Genomic DNA, 20,786 nt, shown 5'->3' with positions numbered 1-20,786 from the left:
GGCTATAATTGGATGATTACGGTATATTGTTTGCTGTGATTTTCTTTTATAAATTGCACAATTACCCTCCCTGGTAAATTCCCCCTCCTTGATACAGATGAATAATAGAATACGTCAGCATGGTGACCATGAAATTAACACTGATAAAGCGTTATCACAAATCAAGTTACAAGTGAGTGCAAGGTAGGTGGCTGCAATGGTGCATCTTGAAGATCAAGTGCAAAAGTTGTTACTTGAGAACCACATCAATTTTGAATTTCATTTTATTATTATTTGAGAAACTGTTCTACAGGCCTGACCAACCCGGGTGTGGCGTTTTGGAGATATTTTTTGGCTGTATGGCATACAGCCAAAAACTTGCATACATCTAGTGTATGTTAAATTTTTATGCAAGTAAAAACAATCGTTTTTTGGCTGAAGTGTATTGATTTTTGACTAAAATTTGTTTTTTAAAATTCCGACTGACCCATAGAACAGGGCTTTATATAGTCTTGTCTCATCTCAAGTTAAGAGTAACGCTATGTTAGATTTTGCAATGGCAGATTCGAATCACGCAACACTAACCTAAATGTGTAGAAGGGTGATAAGTATGCCTGCAACGCAACCATGTAAATGCATTGATTCAAATCTGCCACTGCAAAATCCAATTTGGTGTTACTCTCAACTTGAAATGAGACAGTATACATGTAGTTACTTGTTATCCATTTGTCATAAAACAATCAAATTAGGCCACATTAATACTAAAATGCTGATTTATTTTTAATGAAATGAAAATTGCACTGATTATCCTTGTGAGTGTGGTTCTCATAGCTAATGCAACTTTTGCACATGAGTGTTGATAAATTTGTCCAAAACTTTTCTGGTTTCATGCAATTAAAAAAATATATATTTGAAGCAACAATATGTGGACAAACATAATTTTGCCTATATTTAGCGAAAATATTTTTAATTTTTTGGGAAAAAACTAGCTTCTATCAAAGATAAATTGAAACCAGAAAACATGGGAAAGTTTATCAGCTTTATAAATGATTTTATTACAATATTATTCAAAATACCCATATAAATTTATCCATGTTAACATCTTGTGCATGCCTACCAAAAGATGGATCAGCAACGTAAGATGCATGAGAGCCAACATACATCAGAGCAAGCGACATCAGTGCTAAGAACACAGTTAGATGCTAGGTAAAGGAACATCAATCATCTTGAATATTTTTAATTTTATTTGTGGTGAATTTATTGACTTTGTGTATGATGTGTATATGTGTGTGGTACACACACTTTCGTATTTAGGTCTTCAATGAGTAGTGGTGTGATGTTTTAAAATTACAAAGACATCTCACAAACCTGCACTTAGGTAATTGTTTATTGTTTTTGCAAGTTATTTAGAGGTTAATTACTGATTTGTTGTACATGTAGTTCAAATGTCAAAATCAATGCATGCTCCATTTAAGTTTTTCACTGCAACAATGAACAACCTTGATTGTGAAGGGAACAAAATTAAAGGGCACATGCATCACTAGGATCCACAACATGCTCATCTATCAGGGGCGCAGTTCTTTAACCTCAATACATATAACATAATGTACATTCATTGAATGAATTGAAAAAACTCATACTCTGCAACTTGAGGTCAAATTTTGCACTATGACTGTTTAATTGAGGTTAGAGAACTATGTCATTGGGATGAGGTCATTGTGGTCCATAGTGCATTGATTTTTGGCATTTGCTCATCAGCAAAATCCTATCCGTCCTTAACCTTGTTCATAAACATTATAAATCCCTTGTTGAACATATAAAACCAAATAATTACCAAAAAGAAAAGGCAATTTAAATATCCGTCATTGGCAGCCCAGAATTGCTTACCCATAATTGAATTATTAGACAAGCAGCGATTTGGACGCACACACGTCACGCAGTAATGCACAAATGCGAATTCGCGTCCGTGTATTGAAAATCAATACGCAGAATGCATGTATCAAATTAAAGGTCCGCTGCTATTGTTTTATAGCCTCATAAATATTAATACCATTTATGAGTTATGCACTATTATACTTGTCTTTGTAATGTGTAACTCTGTAACATAAAGCTCACAAACCTGCACCATTTAGTTGTTTATTTATTTGATTGTTTTTGCAAGTTATTTATGCACTGTCATATTACTTGTCTATATGTAATGTTTAGCTCTGTACTGTTTAGCAGGTCACAAGGAACTTTATATCACAAGAAAAATAGATTCACAAATTTAATGCAGTAAATGAGTTCAGTGTCAAACCAATAAAGTTCACACAAATTTGATACTACAAGAATGGTTGATTTTGCTAATTGGAAAAGAGCAGCCCCTGTGAAATCCTTCGGTCTGAAATATACAGTGACAAAGTTGCATATTCTTAAGAATTCTATTACCCTCATCACGATCCATTATTCAAAATCGTCCGCACTGTGATTTGTCAAAGCATATCATGTGAGAGCCCTTTATTCGCAATAATGGATCAAGCCCTGTAACACATTCTATACATAGCTTTACGCTTGGTTAAGCTTCATGATTGACGTTTTTACTGTCTTGTACTCATTAATTGGGTGTAAAGGATGCTGCATTTAGTGCATTACCCTTTATTTCTTAAATAGCCATAAAGGCTTTATCTTGCAGTCATATATTTATATGGTATTCATTAGAGCATAGAAACAATCATCCATACATCTGCAATATATTAATCAAGTGTGATATGTGTTCTGTGTTTGTATTATGTTTGTGTTTAATAATAAAAAAATCTTAGTAATATCTGCACTCACACAAACATACAGCCCTATTTGCACAGTATGCAGCAAATGGTGATATAATTGGACATCATTTTATTGGCAATATAAGAAAATTGATAAAAATATAGGTATAAAGTTATCAACAGAAAACTCAATTCATATCATCCTTCAATGTGAATGCTCTATTTTTGCTGAACCATGAAATGGTATCAGCCTATAGGAGTGAATGTTACTTACTAGCTTACTTACTAGCTTACTAGCTTTACTTACTAGCTTACTAGCTTACTAACTGACTAACCATTTGGTCTGAAATGGACATATCTCTAAATGCCACGAAGGTATGACCCCATGAGTGGTGTCATATGAAAGAGGAAAACATAAAGAATATAATAAAAATATTTCCAAACGTGAAGGTCATCCAGGGGTCCACAGGGGTCAAAAAAGGTCATTTTAACCGAAAATGGTCCGATTGAGCTTAAATTTAAATGCAATGATCCTTATGACATTCTAAACATTTAAAAAATATTTTAAAATTCATTTAAGGTCATTAAAGGGTCATAAAGGGGCCAAAGGTCAAGTTTTTCAAAATGCTCCAATTGAGCTGAAATTTATATGCAATGATCCTTATGACATTCTAAACATTTTAAAAACATTTTAAGATTCATTTAAGTTCATAAAGGGGTCAAAGGTCAAGTTTTCCAAAATGCTGCGATTGAGCTGAAATGTAAACGCAATGATCCTTATGACATTCTCAACATGTTGAAAATAGTTTAAAATTCATTGAAGGTCAAGAAGGGGCAATAACGGGGTCAAAGGTCAGGTTTTCAAAATGCTTCAATTCAGCTGAAATTTAAATGCAATGATCCTTATGACATTCTTAACATGTTTTAAATATTTTAAAATTCATTTAAGGTCATTAAAGGGGTCATACAGAGGTCAAAAGTCAAGTTTTCAAAATGCCAGCTTCTCACGATCAAGGTATATCAAAGCGGCAATTAATGAAACAGTCTTATTAAAATTAATACTATCCTGCACAGTATTGCTGCTTGATCAGATCGTCACAGTCATCCGCCTACTTACCTCGTGCCCTTGCAAAGGGCACAGTTGCTCTAGTTTATTTTATATTCTTTACTTTTCCTCTTTCATTATCACCACTCGGGTGGTCATACCTTCGTAGCATTTCGAGATTATGTCCATTACAGACTCAGGGTGACAGTGGTATAGGCCTACCACAATATACTGCCGAAGCCACATGGTTCAGCTATGGTGCGGTTATCGCTCTAGTTATTAAACAATCTGCAAACAAAAGTCAAAATGTACACCTTAGATGAACGTCCATAGCTTTTCAAATCTGCATCCACTTTTCAAATCAAGATTCATTTATCCTCATCCACTTTTGAAATCAAAGCAAATGGACATTGTTTTCTTCCTGGATTTCAGAAACTAGGTAATATACATACTTATAGATATTGGAGACAGGTTTAAATGAAAAAATGAAATGTTAATTCACATGATGTACTACTCGTACTTATTTTGTTCCTTTTAAATCCTTTAGGTTGGGTGAAGTAAGAGATGTTCTAATGGATCTAAGAAATAGAATCACAACAGAGGAGTCAGAGAGGAGGCAGATGGAGCAAACATCACAGATAAAGTAAGTTTAGTTAAGGGGTTTGTCCTTGAAAGGGATGTGTTCTGAATTTTTCATGTTCTGTTTTCTGTCTTACATTGAGGCCCACCATTAACTCAATAATTTTGAATTGTATTGCTCGAGCAGTTCGCAAAATGTGTAACAATGCCCCATAAGATCACAATTTACCAAAATTTTGTTCACACCATCTAAATGAAACATATCTCTGGCATCGCATTTTACTAGCATAATGAGAAAAATGTGAGCCTTCTTTTTGATACCAAAATCTCAGTTTTTATGGAGAATAAATGGGGAATCAGGCTGTCAATCGGGTCACCCCTGGCTTGGGCTTGGATTGTTGTCTGCCTTGTACCCTGAGGACAAACAATCAGAATGGTCGACTGCAGATCCGTCGGATAATGCTTTTTCAATGGGAAATGAACTTTGCTGCTTGGATGATGTCACGATGAGGTTAGCATTTATTCCGTATTGAAAAGCATGTGTTCCGACGGATCTGCACTCGACCGGCCTCCAATCCAATAGCAAGTTTAATAGCTCCTGTCGTGGCTAACAGCTTTGACTCAACGCCATAGTTGACAATTTTCAGCAAGAGCTATAAGGGTACACACCAGTAAATAGCCCCCATTGACTTTGTGTACAAACAGGGTCTGGGAAAACATCATTTTCTTGACTCCAGAGCGACTCAGTTCTTCAAAACTTACCCTTCTGCAAATCGAAGGTCAGATGAAGACATCCATTGTAGAAATTATATACAGAGTCCAGCATTTTTTAACAGAAAAATGCCGACTAGATCACCCTATAGCCCACACAGCTTACGCCACCTAACGCATAGCTTGGTGTTTCTGAAATGTAACACATTTTGAAAGTTTAGCCAAATTGTCATAAAAAGTCAGATCCTGCTCATTTTTCACAGACAATCTATTTCCCAGGCCTAAATGAGGATTTAATATGAATCAGGGCCTAATAATTGGGTTTTAAGCCTTTTCTAATGTATTAAATTAAGTCGTATTGCATGTTTCCTCGTTTGAAACACTGATTTTTTTGCTCCCAGCGTGTAGGAGACTTGTATTTACTGGTGTGCGCTCATAACATTCTTGGCAAGGATGCCTTGCAATAACCTTAACTTGGTCACTCCACTGAGGCATTGGTCTTCCTTTGCCTCCTCTTTCCTTCAACCATACACCTTCCATGACCACCTTCACGTCTTACAATGTGGGCAAATTAGAAAAGAACATTTGTAAATTCAACGATTGTAATTATTACCAGAGAATATCATATGTTAATTTAGATTCTGTTTCTCTTTTAATGATGGAAACTACTGAAGAGCTGAAAAAATTGTGAAATATTTTCAAAGAATGGCATATATACAGCTTCTTTCATATTGTTGGCATCCTGTGTGTAATTCTTGCATATTCTTATTTTTAATGCACTGAATTTTTTATGTTATTGTTTTTTATTTGTTGTCATGTTTGTGTATCAACATAGAGTCAATGATCTCCAATCCCAAGTCCATGAGCAGAACAGAAAACGAGATGAGACCATGCATGCACTGGATGTGGTGCAGCGTGAAAGGGAACATGCAGCAGACAATGAGAGGTTAAAGATGCAGGGCAAGATAGCTGAGATTGCAGAGGAAGTCAGCCGTAAGATACTCACAAAGGAAATCAGGCTAAGAGAGGAAGCACAACAGAAGTTTGGTAACGTTGAAAAGGTAGCACTTTGATTATAATGTGTATTGGAAATATAAAAAAGCTGGAAAAGAATGGTCAAGACCTAGCCTTCCTTAACTTAAGTCCCGCCAGAGCAGTTCTTCTGTGGTGAACCAAACCTGCCTGGTTATCAAATTAATCAGTGACAAGGGTACCTCTGAATTTGAAAGGTGCTGATTGATGCTTTAATGTTATTGCGTCAATTAGCACCTGTCAAATTCAGAGGTAAACTTGTCACTGATTAATTTGATAACCAGGCAGGTTTGGTTCACTCAGAAGAACTGCCCTGGTGGGGCTTCGTCTTCAAGGTGACTCTCTCTGGTGTAGTCGGACTCCCTTAATGACTCTCTAAACTGCTCTATCCAGCATACTATTCTTGATGTCATATGTCCTGTATTATCTGCCAATATCTTGATGTAATCCTTCTTAGAGGGGATTTGCTTGTTTCCCATGTTTGGGTGCCACATAAGAATTATTGATGTTGCATACGATGACCTGCATATGCCTTTTTTCTTTTTTTATCTTTTCTTTTAGTATTTACATGCAGAACAAGCAGCCAGAATAGCCCATGAACAAGCTATGAGAGAAGAAAATGAAAAGAGATGGGCTGCTCTACAAAAACTGACTGAAGAAGAGGTCTTACATGTCAGGGAAGGTCAAAAGGTTGGTATATACAATAAACAGTCAATAAATTCACCTCTTCTTATACCTTTGTGCAGGTGCCAAATGTTGTTAAACAGTGATGAATCCACACTTTTATACAAACGCAAATTAACAGAGGCGGGCATACGTGTTACAAGTACACTTGTAAAAATTGTCATACCTGGAACTTGTGTGTGTGTGTATAGAGGCTTACATGTTGAATTCATTCTATTTTATTCTGTAGTTTTATTGCTGATATCAACAGAGATCTTCTTATAATGTTAGGGGCAATAACTAACATCATTTAAAAATTACATGAATTGGACAATCTTTCATAAGTCGTTTTTGTTGTTGAAAGGCATTCAATCATGTTACACAGTGTCAGTGGTTCATCAGAAAGTAACAATCTGCACCCACCGCGATTTAACAATACATGGATGCATGGGTGCATTTGTTGTTCATTTCTAATGAGCCACTGTATAACATGATTGAAATTCTCATACTATTTAACAGTTAAAATGATCAAGAGGCATATTGGTGGTGATCAAAAGCTGGCAAAATTTGTGTAGGTGCAACAGTGATTCAGTCATAGCCAAAATTTGATTAACTTGCCTTGAGTTTTTAAAATTGGCAGTGATTTGACTCTTGGCATACTAGTGGCTTCCCATAGATATATCAGCTAATCGCTTTTTCCAGTAGAGTGAGTGAAATATATATTGGCTAGTTGCTTTTCAGATGGAGTGAGTAGAAAACATCTAAAAAGTAGTGCAACATTAGCGGCAACTGATTAGTATGATACAATTGTTATACTCTGTTGATTTAAAACCAGTAAAATCTTTTCTTTTCATCCTGGAGTTCAGAACTTAGGAAGTTACCAGTGACTTATTTGACTGATTTGCAATTTAGTCACAGAAATATTTGGTTATCATGGTCATGATAGAGATAAAAATATGAAACGTAAACAGCGAGATATGTATAAAAGAGACTGGTATAAGTGAGGTGGGACTGTACATTTAAACACATGACAAAATGTGTTCAATGTGATATCATATTCACTCGAATTAATGCCCTGAGCGTTACATTTTTAAAAGGCGTTAATTAAAGGTCTTTTTACAATTATATTTCCCATTAAAAATACCGCTAATACTGATCTGGCAGTACTGCGGTGCTCCACATACAATAAGGAATTTCAACAAGGTCAATAACAATAGAATCATGCATGGATGTTGTGAAATCGGTGATCACATTTTCAAAACTATGGGTACTATATGGTTTTTATGAACAGTTTGGTTGAAAAAAAACCTCTGGGGATGTTTAGGGACCGTTCACAAACACTTGTAAGGGGGCCTGATGTAAAAAGGGGGGCCCTGAAAATTTTGACCCTCCTAAGGGGGGCCTGAAATTTTTGAGAGGTCTGTAAAGGGGGGGACGAAATATTTTAGCGACAAAATTTTTTGCATCAGGCCCCCCTTACAAGTGTTTGTGAACGGTCCCTTATTGAATAAGAGAGAATAGGTATTGCTGTGTTATATTTCACTGACCTGATTTTGTTTTCACATCCATTTGAATACAGCTTGACAGAAACAAGAGTCTTGGTGGCATGAATAAAGTCAGTGATATGATGGAAAAACTGGAGAAACAACAAGCGGAAACCAAGAAACAACTGGAACAAGTTATGAAAGCTGAAATCAAATCAAGGTAACTATAGGGTCCACAACTTATAAGTCCCCCCCCCCAAATACTTTTTTGAATAAGTCGAAAAATATTTGACGAAATGCAAAGGTGTAAAAATCTATGGGTAGCCTTATTTGTTTTACACATATGGACCAAATTTTAGCCTCACACGTCATAGCGTTCAGTCACAATGGTTCATTATGTAAAAAAAGAAACCGCTTTAAACAGTGTTAAAAGTGGCCATATATAGGAATCAACTCTCAAACAATACAGTAGGACAGGTCTATTCATGTGTTTGTTAAAGAAAACCTGACTGCTATGGACTCAGGTGCAACTTTTAAAATGGCCTCTTTTCTTACTCAATTAACCATTGTGACTGAACGCAATGATGTGTGATGCTATAAATTGGTCCACTTGTGTAAAACAAACAAGGCTATACATACCTCTTTATATTTTTACATTTCGTAAAATATTTTTGTTGTGGACCCTATATATACTCCTGATTTCAAACTCATTTTCTCCTAATGAAAAGATTTAAAAGACCTTAAAGGGACCATTGAAAGAAAATATGATTTGGTATCAAAATAAAGCCCATAAAATATAGAATCAATATCTAACACAATTGAAGAACTAACTATTTTAGAAATAAAAATACAATGAAAACAACGTACTCGATTTACCCCCTTCCGACGCTACATCGCGCGTCATTTATCAAAAGTAGAAAATTAGGCGCTTTCTGATGCGTCATTGTGGTTACGCGTTTTGTGTTGCGTTGACATTTTTGCCGGGATAATTTGACAACAGCGATCGCGATCTAAATATCAGATGCAATAATCATGGTAATACAACCACTTATAATTATTTAAAGGTCAATTAAAAACAAAATTCCCGTTGATTGTCCACATGTTATCAAAAAGAGGAAGTGGAGGGCCTTTTTATTTATCATTTATTAGTTATTTTTACAATTCAAATGGATCATTTAGGCCTATGTATTATTCCGGACATTATAGTTGTGTAATTTGTAGAGGAGGATGATAGGATCGAGGCTCTTGTTATTTGATGGTTCTCTGAGAGGATGATTAAAACAAAGCCTCTAAATTGAAATGCTTATTGGACAGAAGCAAATCTAAACTATTGACAATATTATTAACTTTTGAAACATTTAAAAAAAGGAGTTTTCCTTATAATAAAGAAAATAGCATTATAAACATTTCAGACTCCCTCAATTGCAATGCCATGCTTAAAGGAAGCGGCGAGGGACGATCAATTGGTTTTTTTATCATCATCAAGCATATGCAGCTTCCTATTTTACTTATTCATAAATTCAACCCCCCGGTCAACATGACCATGATTCCGATGACTTTATGTAGGCCCTACATGGGATATATAAAACCATAAAACTAATTATGAGTATGCTAATAGGCCTATGATATAGTGACGATGTTGAGGGGAATATCGCCAAGATTTGTCGCAACACATAAATTGCAGATGATGTGCCGGCGCGAGCACCTCCCATGGGTATTATTATAGGCCTATATGTATTTTTTCCGTAGGACCTACCTTAAAAAATATTCAAGAGATGATTATTTTTTCCAAAACCTGACAATTGGTATAAAAAAGCTTTTTCTTCCGTAAGTTAACTTTCAAAAGTGCTTATTTTCATACCCCCAAACAATGCAAAGTAGGCCTAGGCCCTTTTATTTTGCAAATTTATTCCCCTATAGGCCTATACCATGTGTTATACGGGAGACTTGCCAATATTATTTGAGCCGTTGGCACTGGGGCAGTAGCTGAACGGCAGATGAAGAAGTTGGTTCAGAAGAACATGACATGCAAGCTGTTCTTGAAATAAATTACGAGGAGCGCCTATAAACATACATAGGCCTTCAAAAAGCCTATATGCTACAAACATCAAATGGGAAATATTATAGGCCTACACTTATTTTAATCCATGGATGGTTAGGACCGGGTAGGCCTAGGCTATCTTGAAATTGATGTCAGTCATTTCTAAAAACGAAATATCCAGCCAGGCGCGCTGTATTTGACAAGATTTACCCAATCAACATAAACTTTGTAACTGTAGGCCTACCTTTGATAAAACGCTCGGACACTTTGCACTTTCAAGTATCAGTGGGAGTTGAGATTGGATTAGGCCTATAAGCATTTCCATAACGTAAACTAAAGGCTGACAGTAAATATTGTTCATAGGATTGTTTGGAGTGGCCTGTATATGTTCCTCTCGTGGTTCTTTATCTTCAAATTTGTTTCTCATTTTTCATAGGCTTTTAAAAATAAATAAAAATAAATTTCGGCTTTTATATAATAACGCCTTTTCCCAGATCTCGGAGGGTTCAAAGCGCTGTAATTTCGCTGCCATGGTAGGCCTACTTATCACAATCAGATCGTAGGCTGGATGCTGCCGAACCTGTCGCAAATCTAGCCGCACTTGGATTGTAACATCCACCAATTATCTTTTCAGCTCCCCACATTTCATTGTGTGAAGGAAGTTTTAATTCTGTGGTCTCTACACGGAGCGACCGTTTAGAAACAAGCAACACACTTTAATCACTCGCAATTAAGCTTCCAAACTTCGGAGTCAGGGTTGGCTTGCGTTTTAGGCCTGGCGGTTAAGGCCGTATAAAATTAATGTTTTGGTTCTCGTCTCCTCCCTCCTCAATTTCTGGGATTTGTCAGATTTTTTTATAGATTTTTCAATTATTTTAGACTTTGGAATGATTGATGAATTTTTTATACATAGAAATAAGTTTATTAGAGAACAAGGACCACTTACTTCGAAGTCTTTTTGTGGTAGGGCCTCATCTAAGGGGTTTATCCCTCAGAATCTCACATTTGAAAAAAAAAGTGCGTCATCGTAGGCTCGAGCACTCTTGGAAAAGACCGAAAACTGCAGACAATGCTGATTTTACACTGAAAAAAAAAAACAACCTCCCTCCCTCATCAATTCATGAAAATCCTCTGGACGAGAACCAAAATATTAATTTTATACGGCCTACCCTAGGCCGCACGCCTGGGAGGTAGGCTAATTAGGCCTAAAGAAATTAAGTCGCATGTCATGGGCTAACCCGAAACATCATTGCCTTCTCTTTCCTATCCTCACCAGATATTTCAGAGGAAATATAAGTAAAGAGTTGCTATATCAGAATGCCTCAGTCAAAACAAATGATACTCTCTTGCAAACGCCGAGCAGCTAGCACTGACAGCTTTGACTTTGTCAATTATGAAGGCCTAGGCCCAACTTACTTATGTTTCCCCGTTGTTGGCCAATTTTGTAGGCCTAGCTAGAATTTATATATAGGCCTATTATAGAAGTCATTGTAGCTTTGTAATTTATATTATAATATCCTTTTTAATATACTTGTTAGGCCTAAAAGGCACATAAAAGTTCATTTCTGTAAACACGTTCATGCGTTGGTTTAGGACCAAGTCTGGACTATGCAGTGTTGCCATGCAGCGGAAATGATAACCACTTTGACGTCACAGGGGTTGCCACGTGTCTCTGCACATATGAATTGGGTGGAACGACGCGACATTGGGCGCTTTGTCTTTATTTGCTGATTTGGGGGGTAAAATAAAAGAAAATTGCGTTTATCATTTTAGAAATGGATTCTATATATGTTATTAGCTTTATTTTGATACCAAATATGTTTTTCTTTCAATGGTCCCTTTAACACATTTTCAACTTCCAGATATTTTTCGTCACTTGTTGTGTACAAAAGTATGTTTGGTCTAAATAATTTCAGATTTTTTTTAGCTAAACACAGATATTTTTTCAAAGACACACTCTCAGGCCTGGACAATACTTCATATACCACACTCCCCTTCTTTTGACAGAAGGAGAAACTAAATGCTCAAGATGTAGGCATTTGCAGTAAAACCCGGTAAAATTGAACTATTTTTTCTTTGTGCCAATTTTTCCATTTATTATTTCACACAGACAAAGTCAAGATAAACAAATAGAAGACAAGATTGAAGATGTCCAAGAGAAGCTGGGTGTGGCCATCTCCACATTACAGCAAGCTATTGGTGGTATCAATGACCAAGTTAACACCACTACAAATGAAGTAAGTACTTGTAGGCATGCTGTTCAGTTATACCATAATAGTGGACTTGGTGTATACAAATTTCAATTTCAAAATATTCTTGACTGCTGTGGGTATTCTTGACTGCTGTGTGTTTATACCACAGAATTAGAGGAGAACCGGGACTCCCTATACTGCTACGTACAATCGCGCTGTCAGCTATGGGGAGAAAATTGGGGGTATTCGGGTCCTTGCCGACGGTGCATGGAGACGAACGAAAACAATTCTGCGTCTCATCATTAGCGTCTTAGTATCGTGTGCAGGTCGCATCTCTGTGCGTCTCTCAAATGCGCCCATCGCTTGCATTGCCACGAGCGCATTCCGAGGGAAACCGAATACCCCCAATTTTTGCTCCATGTCTGTATCAAAATGGCGGTCGAGTCCCGGTTCTCTGTCTCTAATTCTGTGGTTTATACTGAGAAGTGTACTTCAGGAATAGCAATAGCACTTCAGTCTCAAGTTCTGTGGTCCAAATTGGGTATTACCTTAAAGGTGGTACTACACCCCTTGATAAATTTGTGACTATTTTTGCATTTTTCTTAAAAAATGATAACACACTGGTAACAAAAGTTATGTATATTATAGGGGCAAGGAATCCAGTTACTACACTGGAATTTTAGTGACTCAAAACAAGCGGTACATTATTTATGATAAGAAAAGAGGTACCACTGGAATGTACCTCATTTCTTAACATATATATAATGAACCACTTGTCTTGAATCACTGAAATTTCAGTGAAGTAATTGAATTCTTTGCCCTATAATATACATAACTTTGTTACCAGCGTTAATTATTTTTTGAGAAAATGCAAAATTAATCACAAAATTTATCAGGGGTGTAGTACCACCTTAAAGCCTAGAAAACCAACAATGTCCGTACACAATGTATTTGCAATATGAAACTTGTAATGAATATTTGTGTTAAAATCTTCCAATTTGACCAAACTTGTTCAATTATTTAGCCACAGATAAAAAGCAACCTTTTTCAAGCACGTCAAGCACGTAAAGCTCGTAAACTTGCTAAAGCAGCTGCTGCTGCCGCTAGCAAATCAAAGAAATCAAAGGACAGAGCGGTGCGTAAAAAGACCAGCGACGAAAAGACCAAGACAAGCCAGCCATCTAAACCTAAGCCATCTCATGGTGACCAAACATCTACTAATAAGGATGCTGCTAACCTGGCAATAAGCCAGGTAACTAAGGTTTTCTCTTAATTATTTGATCATTTTGAAACTTTGATCATTCTTATTACAACAATTAGTTCAATTGGCAAAAATTTATAAAACTATCCCTGGGGACAATCAGAGATTTGTTAAAATTCATACAATTTTTGGCATTTTTGGAACAAACTTAAATGTGCTAATTGATATACAACTTGAAAGCAGCCTATTTTAGACCAAATCTGGCATTCATTGTGAAGAAAGGATAAAAGTATACACATAATTATTCTTGCTCAAGTGAGGTTGTCGAATTCAGCAACCATGCGTAACATATATAGAAACATGAGCAAGTGATACTGGGATGGTCATTACCACTTGCACAACAAGTGATTTGCAATATTGTTTGAAATAAGCATTGAGGTATTTTGACCCAACTAGCCTAATTTATGCTGGTATTTTGTACAGAAAATTTCTGATTGTCTCTCTGAATCAATACACAGACATGACAATTTTCAGCCTTAATTAGCTGATTTGTTTTCAGTGTTTTTCAGCCTATTTCTGAATCAAATTCACAGAAAATGGTAAAAAAAACACATTTTTCAGTTTTTTTTTTTTTCAAGACCAGTTTTCATGCCTGAATACATGCATGTAAAGTTGTAATTCTTGAAGTGACAAGTTGAAAAATAGTTTCCTGGGATTATTTTCACTTTAAATGATCAAAGATATTTTTCTTACATGATTTGATTTGGACTCCATTTCTTTAGCCAATTATTATTACAACTGTCTACAAAAATCTGAATCTAGTGTTTAAACTTTCAAATATATTTGGACAGATAACTTTAAAACAAGAAAGAGAAAACCTTACTCATCAGCTAACCATTCCATGCTTGTTGTTTTGTTATCCTTAGAATAATACCCAGGTTCATTTAGCATTGCATGATAACACTGCTACTAACACATCCGATGCATCATCAGCACCTTCCATGACTGCAGCTAGAAAATCATCAGTAGATGGCACTGTAACTAACACACAGGTTTTGCATGTACCATATGTAGTTTATTGGTAGAAATATGTTGTAGATATGTGTTTCCTCTTGAGTTGAACAGTGACATTACAGAAATCATATTCAGAGTCAGACGTAAGCTCATATGTGACACGATCAAGGGAAATGAGTCGGATGTCGCTAATATTGATTTTGAGATATTGACAAAGAAAGTGTTAAAATCCTTTTGTTTTATATTGTTTTCAGTGATTGATAAATTGACGTAACTTTGCAAAGAAAAGTTGTATCAACATGGGGTTTTCAGTTTCTGAAAGCTCTTAATGTCCTTTTTAGAAACATGTGTAAAACTCATTTTCGACCAGGGTCGACATGTGACTCATTCCCCTTGATCATGTCACATATGTGCACAATCACGTATGTGACATGATCTGCTCCATGGGAGCCAAAGGAGGCATTTTTGACAATTGAGTTATAATAATTATTACCTTGTGAACACAAACATTAGGCTATCATATACTGAAAACACCAAAGGTCTAGCATGCTTCGTTCTAAAGTTCTGACAATTTGTGAGGTCTATTTTCTTATGTATTTTATTGTTTTTTATTTCATATTTTTGCCTTTATCTGGATTTCAAATTTGCCGCCTTTGGCCTCATGGACCAGATCATGTCACATATTTTGATTTTAAAAGTGCTTTTTACTAAGTATCAAAGCGCTGCTTTTTATGGTGGTTATCAGAACTATAATTCACTTCCTCCAAGAATTGGTGGCTCAAACAGGGCCAATAGAGCACATATCATGTCTGAATATCTAAACAGTAGCAGGGCGGATTAGGACAGTCAGGGGTTATCACCCTACTCTTTTCAAAACTGACTGTAAGATATGTGTATAGGTATGGCTTTCTGTACACAGCTAGGACTAACAGCAACATCCTCTCTGTAGGATGGACTACTCTCATGGTTCATTTATCCCATTCTTAAACGAACCATGGGGAGAGTGGAAGTCTGATTTTAATCTACAGATGTTTTCAATTAAATTCAGACATTTCTTCCCCCAGAAAGTTACCACCATGTAAAATTGAACATGGGACCTCCTGCATCAAAAGCAAGTACTCTAGCCATGCACTAGCTCACAGTCTCCCATACGTACTGTAATGACTTCATGGTACATGTATCCAAAGCAAAAGAACAATTACAGCAGTGTTTTGCGCATGGAGTGTTGCACTTGATTGCAGCAGTAAAATCTCTTGACGACTGATCAAATTTTGTACAGGGGAAAAATGAGCGATGTAGATAAGAAAGAAGAAAAAATATATGTTACAGTTGGAATAGACCAATTTAAAATGTTGGCTATGATTCATATGATTCATTTGTGAAAATTGTATCAATTTATTTTGGAAATTTTAATCTCCAATGGAGGATATTCCCGAGTTCCAAAAGGAGAATGGTTTTGTGTTTCTGAAATGTTAACTTTAAATAATCTGAAATGCACTCCCAATTTTGCCTTGTTTTAATATTATGTGAATATGTTCATGCATGTCACTGCCAACTTGACACAGGAAACAACCTGTAGTTGAAGAGTATAGCAATTAGGTATCATTTAGAACATTAGCTGTGCTAGAATTGTAAATTCATTTAAGGGGTACTACACCCCTGCCAAATTTTGTACCTATATTTGCAATTTTCTCAAAAATTATAGCGCATTAGTGACAAGTAAGATATGTATATTATAGGGGCAAGGACTACAACTACTGCACTGGAAATTTTATTTCAGCACAGACAACAGTTGTGGAGTTACAGTCAAAAATGAGGGCAAACCAATATTTGATCAATAAATCAATAACTACTTGCCTTGAGTTGCCGAATTTTCAGTGCAGTAGTTGCAGTCATTGCCCCTATAATATACATATCTTACTTGTCACCAATACGCTATAATTTTTGAGAAAAATGCAAAATAGGCACAAAATTGGCCAGGGTGTAGTACCTTAACCAAGCACTATTAAAAACAGACCTGTACATGGATTACATTTATTTTATTTTGTGACTACAATTGTAGTCATAGTAACTGGAAGTTAGCAGTTAGTCATGTTTTATGTGTTGGTGTTTCAATGATCATGTTATGAAATTTATTAGTTAACCTTACATTGTTTGTTATATCATGTGATCATGTCTATAGCAAAAATGTATGCTGAAAATAGAAAAGAATCGGCTTGTTAGTGCTCACTGAAACATTAGTCCCAAAGTCAACTTGCCTTTAATAGACCAGTTATTGTGACAGTCAGGATAAGTTGCAACTACGATGACTGATTTTGTCAAATAAACATCTCATGTTTCATGCTGAAATCATTAACCTTATGAAGAAGATTTTGGTGCATTATTTTGGCATCTCACATTGAAACATTTTTTTCCTCCATCTGTTGAGTTTTTTATGTGGTGAATGTTACATTGAAAGGGGTGCATTATTGTAACAAGATGCAATGTTATTTAAAGACCCATTCAGTGATCCCAGCGCAAGTGTGAAAAATTTAAATTGTTTATAAATTGCTTAAAAGTGAAGGATAAGTCATTCAAATTGTCATTTGGTATTTTTGAAATGACAAATTTGGCAAAAAAACGAAGAAAACAGCAATACTGACGAAGTTGAAGCCCCATTCAAATACATGTAGCTAATTTAGATACTAGTCAGTATCTAAATTACAGATTTGTGTAAAATGTCTTATTTTGTTTTAAATACACGACTGAGTTGGCTGACCCACTCGCAGGCTATGTTATAGGTCTGTCACACTACACCGAATAGGTCTTCCGTACAAGAAACGGATGGCATTTTAGTAAATCCGTTGTTGTTCGTCAATGATCGTTTTATGTTCTTTTTATGTCCTGCTATCATCCGCCAAATGCGTTTCGTGTTAGGTGATGTTCGTTAAGTCCGTCGGCAAGTTTGTGCATGCACAAAACTTGAAACGGAGTGTACCAAATACACATGTTCGGTATTTATCCGATGTGTGTTCGTATGATGCTGCATATTGCCGCTGCATATTGCCGGAGTTTGTTCGCTCTCCTTTCGTTCAAGTTCGTTCTTTGTTCGTTGCACTTTTTTTTTGAATGATACGGCTACCACCGAGTTCCTAGGCCTTCACCACCGGACTCTCTTCCGATCTCTTGCATCGGTGATCTACGCTGACCCAGACCGGGTTTTCACACTACACCGGATCGGTCTTCCGTATAAGAAACGGATGGTATTTTAGCAAATCCGTTAGTGTTCGTCAATGTTCGTTTTATGTTCTTCATATGTCCTGTTATTATCCGCCAAATGCGTTTCGTGTTAGGTGATGTTTGTTTAGTCCGTCGACAATACGTTTCAAGTTTTGTGCATGCACAAAACTTGAAACGGAGTGTGCCGAATACACATGTTCGGAAGTTGTCCGATGTGTGTTCGTACTGTTCTGTATATATACCCAGGGTTTGTTTGTTATTCTTTCGTTTATATACCGCGGTGTTTGCAAGGTTTCGCAGGCGCTTGTGCCGGATGTAGGCCTATGGCGAACATGTGCATCGATCAGGGGGGGCTTTCTGAAGGGTGTGTGACGCAATATCATATTTCCCCAGTACTTTAGTGACTGACAAGTAGAAAAAAGGGGAAAGGAGAAAAAAAGAAAAGAAAGTGAGAAAAATTGAAGAGAGAAGAAAAGAGAAAAAGTTAAATTGCACGTAATTAGTAGTAGGCCTATGCATGTAAGTAGTATTGAGGGAGGGGCACTTTCTGAAGGGTAGAGGACGCAATATCAAATTCCTACCAGTTTTAGTGATTGACAAGAAAGAAAAAAAAGAGAAAACATGGAAAAGGTTAAATTGTATACGTTATTGAGTAGGCCCAGGATAGTAGTACTAGTTTAGCCTAAGTATAGGCCTGTGATTATTATAGACAGTGCTTAAATGTGGTTCCTTGCCCCAAAAGCCTGTGAAAATTACTGCCGGCCAGTCCATATGCAGGGCCCGTGATATTTTGTCACCAAAGTCAGTATTTAAGACGGACTTATAGGTCTATTCCTGACTTTAACATATCAATCCATGCATGATTTACCTGAAATTACAAGTCTGAAGTCTTATATCTAAGTGTCAGTGGATCAGTGTAATATTTTAAATTTTGCAAATTCAAATCGGGCCTTCTTTGTTTTTTGTTTAAGGCAATAATAGTGTAAAAATGATGCACTAAAAACAATTTTCCAAATTTTCCATTTTTAAAACTAAATTTATACACAATAGGCCTAGGCCTAATAATGTAAATAGGCCCTACAGCCCCCATGCAAATGGCTTCAATTGGACCTTCATTTTCAAAAATGGACAAGTCTTCCTTTTTGCTTCTGCTATGGACATCCACGTGTTATTTTTTAAAACAATTGTTTATATTAGGCCCTATACAATAATGGTGAAAACGTTTTAATGGCTTAATAGTGCTAAAATTGATCCAAAAAAATGACAAATGGCTTCAATTGGGCCTTCATTGTCCAAAGGTTTCTCACCTCTATTGCCCCCGGACGCTGGTTGCCCTGATATATCAGATTTGTAGCCCTTTTGTACTTATTAGCCAATATTTGACCATTTTCGTCAAAATTTAAATTTAAAAGTTGTCTTTCCCCACTTTGTTCACCCTCTGAAAAAGTGCTTGCTACGTCACTGCCTCTAAGGGGTCAAAAACCCTCTCAAACACCCTCTCCTCCCCACTTTTCTGATAGGGTGGGCGTGCCTGTTGGTGCCACATGCGACGGATTCGCCGGTCATTTGTCGGACGTTGAACGATTGAATATAAAACGCCTGCAGGATTATTAGCGGCCACAGCGCATAGAGAGACGAACGGGGAACCGGACCCCAAATCCGGACATTTGTCGGACGTTGACCCCCAAATCCGGTCATTTGTCGGACGTTGAACGATCGGATATAAGACGCCTGCAGGATTATTAGCGGCCACAACGCATAGAGCGACGAACGGAATCGGACCCAAAATCCCACCGAATCTTCTGCGGACTGGTGATTTTTCCACGAATAAAATATTTTTGTATTCGGTGATGTACGTTGATCCAGTCCGTCGTAGTGTGACAGACCTATAAGCACATCTATGGCAATGACAAAGGTACCAAAATCTTAATTTTGATGATTTTTACGATCGTCCGGATGAGCAAATCACTGAATGGGCCTTTAATCAGCTAAAGCAATGTCAGCTTTGAATGTTACTCATTTGAAGTTTTCCAAGTTGTTAGTGTTTGAAACAAAGGGGGAACTATTAAGCAAATTCTGGTTTAAGATATTTAAGAGGTTCTGCTAATCATCTCCTAGAGACACGAGATTTGAAACTGACATCAGTTTAATTGGGGATTGCGCTCTTCCATTTGAAATCCACACTACCCCTGTGGAAGATTTTGGACATATGTTCCACAGAGGGAGTATGAATTTTAAATGGAATTAGCTTATTAGGCAGCTCCATTTGAAACCCACCCTCCCTCTGTGGAAGATTCAGGTTGAATCTTTCTCAGAGGGTGTATGAAATTTAAATGGAGCTGTCTAATGTGCTAATTCCATTTAAAATTCATACTCCCTCTGTGGAACATATTTCCAAAATCTTCCATAGGGGTAGTGTGGAATTCAAATGGAATAGCCCATTTGTGTACATCCATATCAAAACGATGCACTTGTCGGATGCTACATGTGTCTCATTACACATAATAGCTAGGAATACAGAACAGACTCAATTCAAGTGGAGGTCACTTCAAATCATCCAAAAGTGACATGGTTAAGGAATGTTCTCTGTATTCTTAAACCATGTGACTTGGGGATGATTTGAAGTGACCTCCACTTGAAATGAGTCTGGTATTCATTCCTAGCTATTATGTGAAATGAGACACATGTAGCAGCCGACAAATGCATCCTTTTGATATGGATGTACACATTTGATTTCATGTTCAGGAAAGGCAAATTTCCTTGATACTTCACCTGTTTGCTGAGTTGCTGATATGTTGTCGGCGGGTTTGTGGGTACACGTCACATTCACATCTCGCGTCTCTGGGAGATGATAAGCACAACCTCTTGATTGTATTTCACTC

At 36.7% G+C, this 20,786-nt stretch overlaps 1 protein-coding gene across 1 annotated transcript in view; it reads left to right on the top strand.

Moving 5' to 3' along the window:
* The window catches only part of LOC140144479 (uncharacterized), a 167,233-nt gene that overhangs the window by 107,561 nt on the left and 38,886 nt on the right, over nucleotides 1-20,786 (top strand). The window contains 6 exon segments of the mRNA XM_072166289.1: nucleotides 98-183; nucleotides 4,316-4,411; nucleotides 5,894-6,119; nucleotides 6,652-6,780; nucleotides 8,333-8,457; nucleotides 12,389-12,515. Coding sequence (XP_072022390.1) covers nucleotides 98-183; nucleotides 4,316-4,411; nucleotides 5,894-6,119; nucleotides 6,652-6,780; nucleotides 8,333-8,457; nucleotides 12,389-12,515 — 789 coding nt within the window.

This window comes from Amphiura filiformis, unplaced genomic scaffold (assembly GCF_039555335.1).
Source record: "Amphiura filiformis unplaced genomic scaffold, Afil_fr2py scaffold_58, whole genome shotgun sequence".
In the NCBI taxonomy this organism is placed as follows: domain Eukaryota; kingdom Metazoa; phylum Echinodermata; class Ophiuroidea; order Amphilepidida; family Amphiuridae; genus Amphiura; species Amphiura filiformis.
This window is presented reverse-complemented; position numbering and strand designations above follow the sequence as displayed.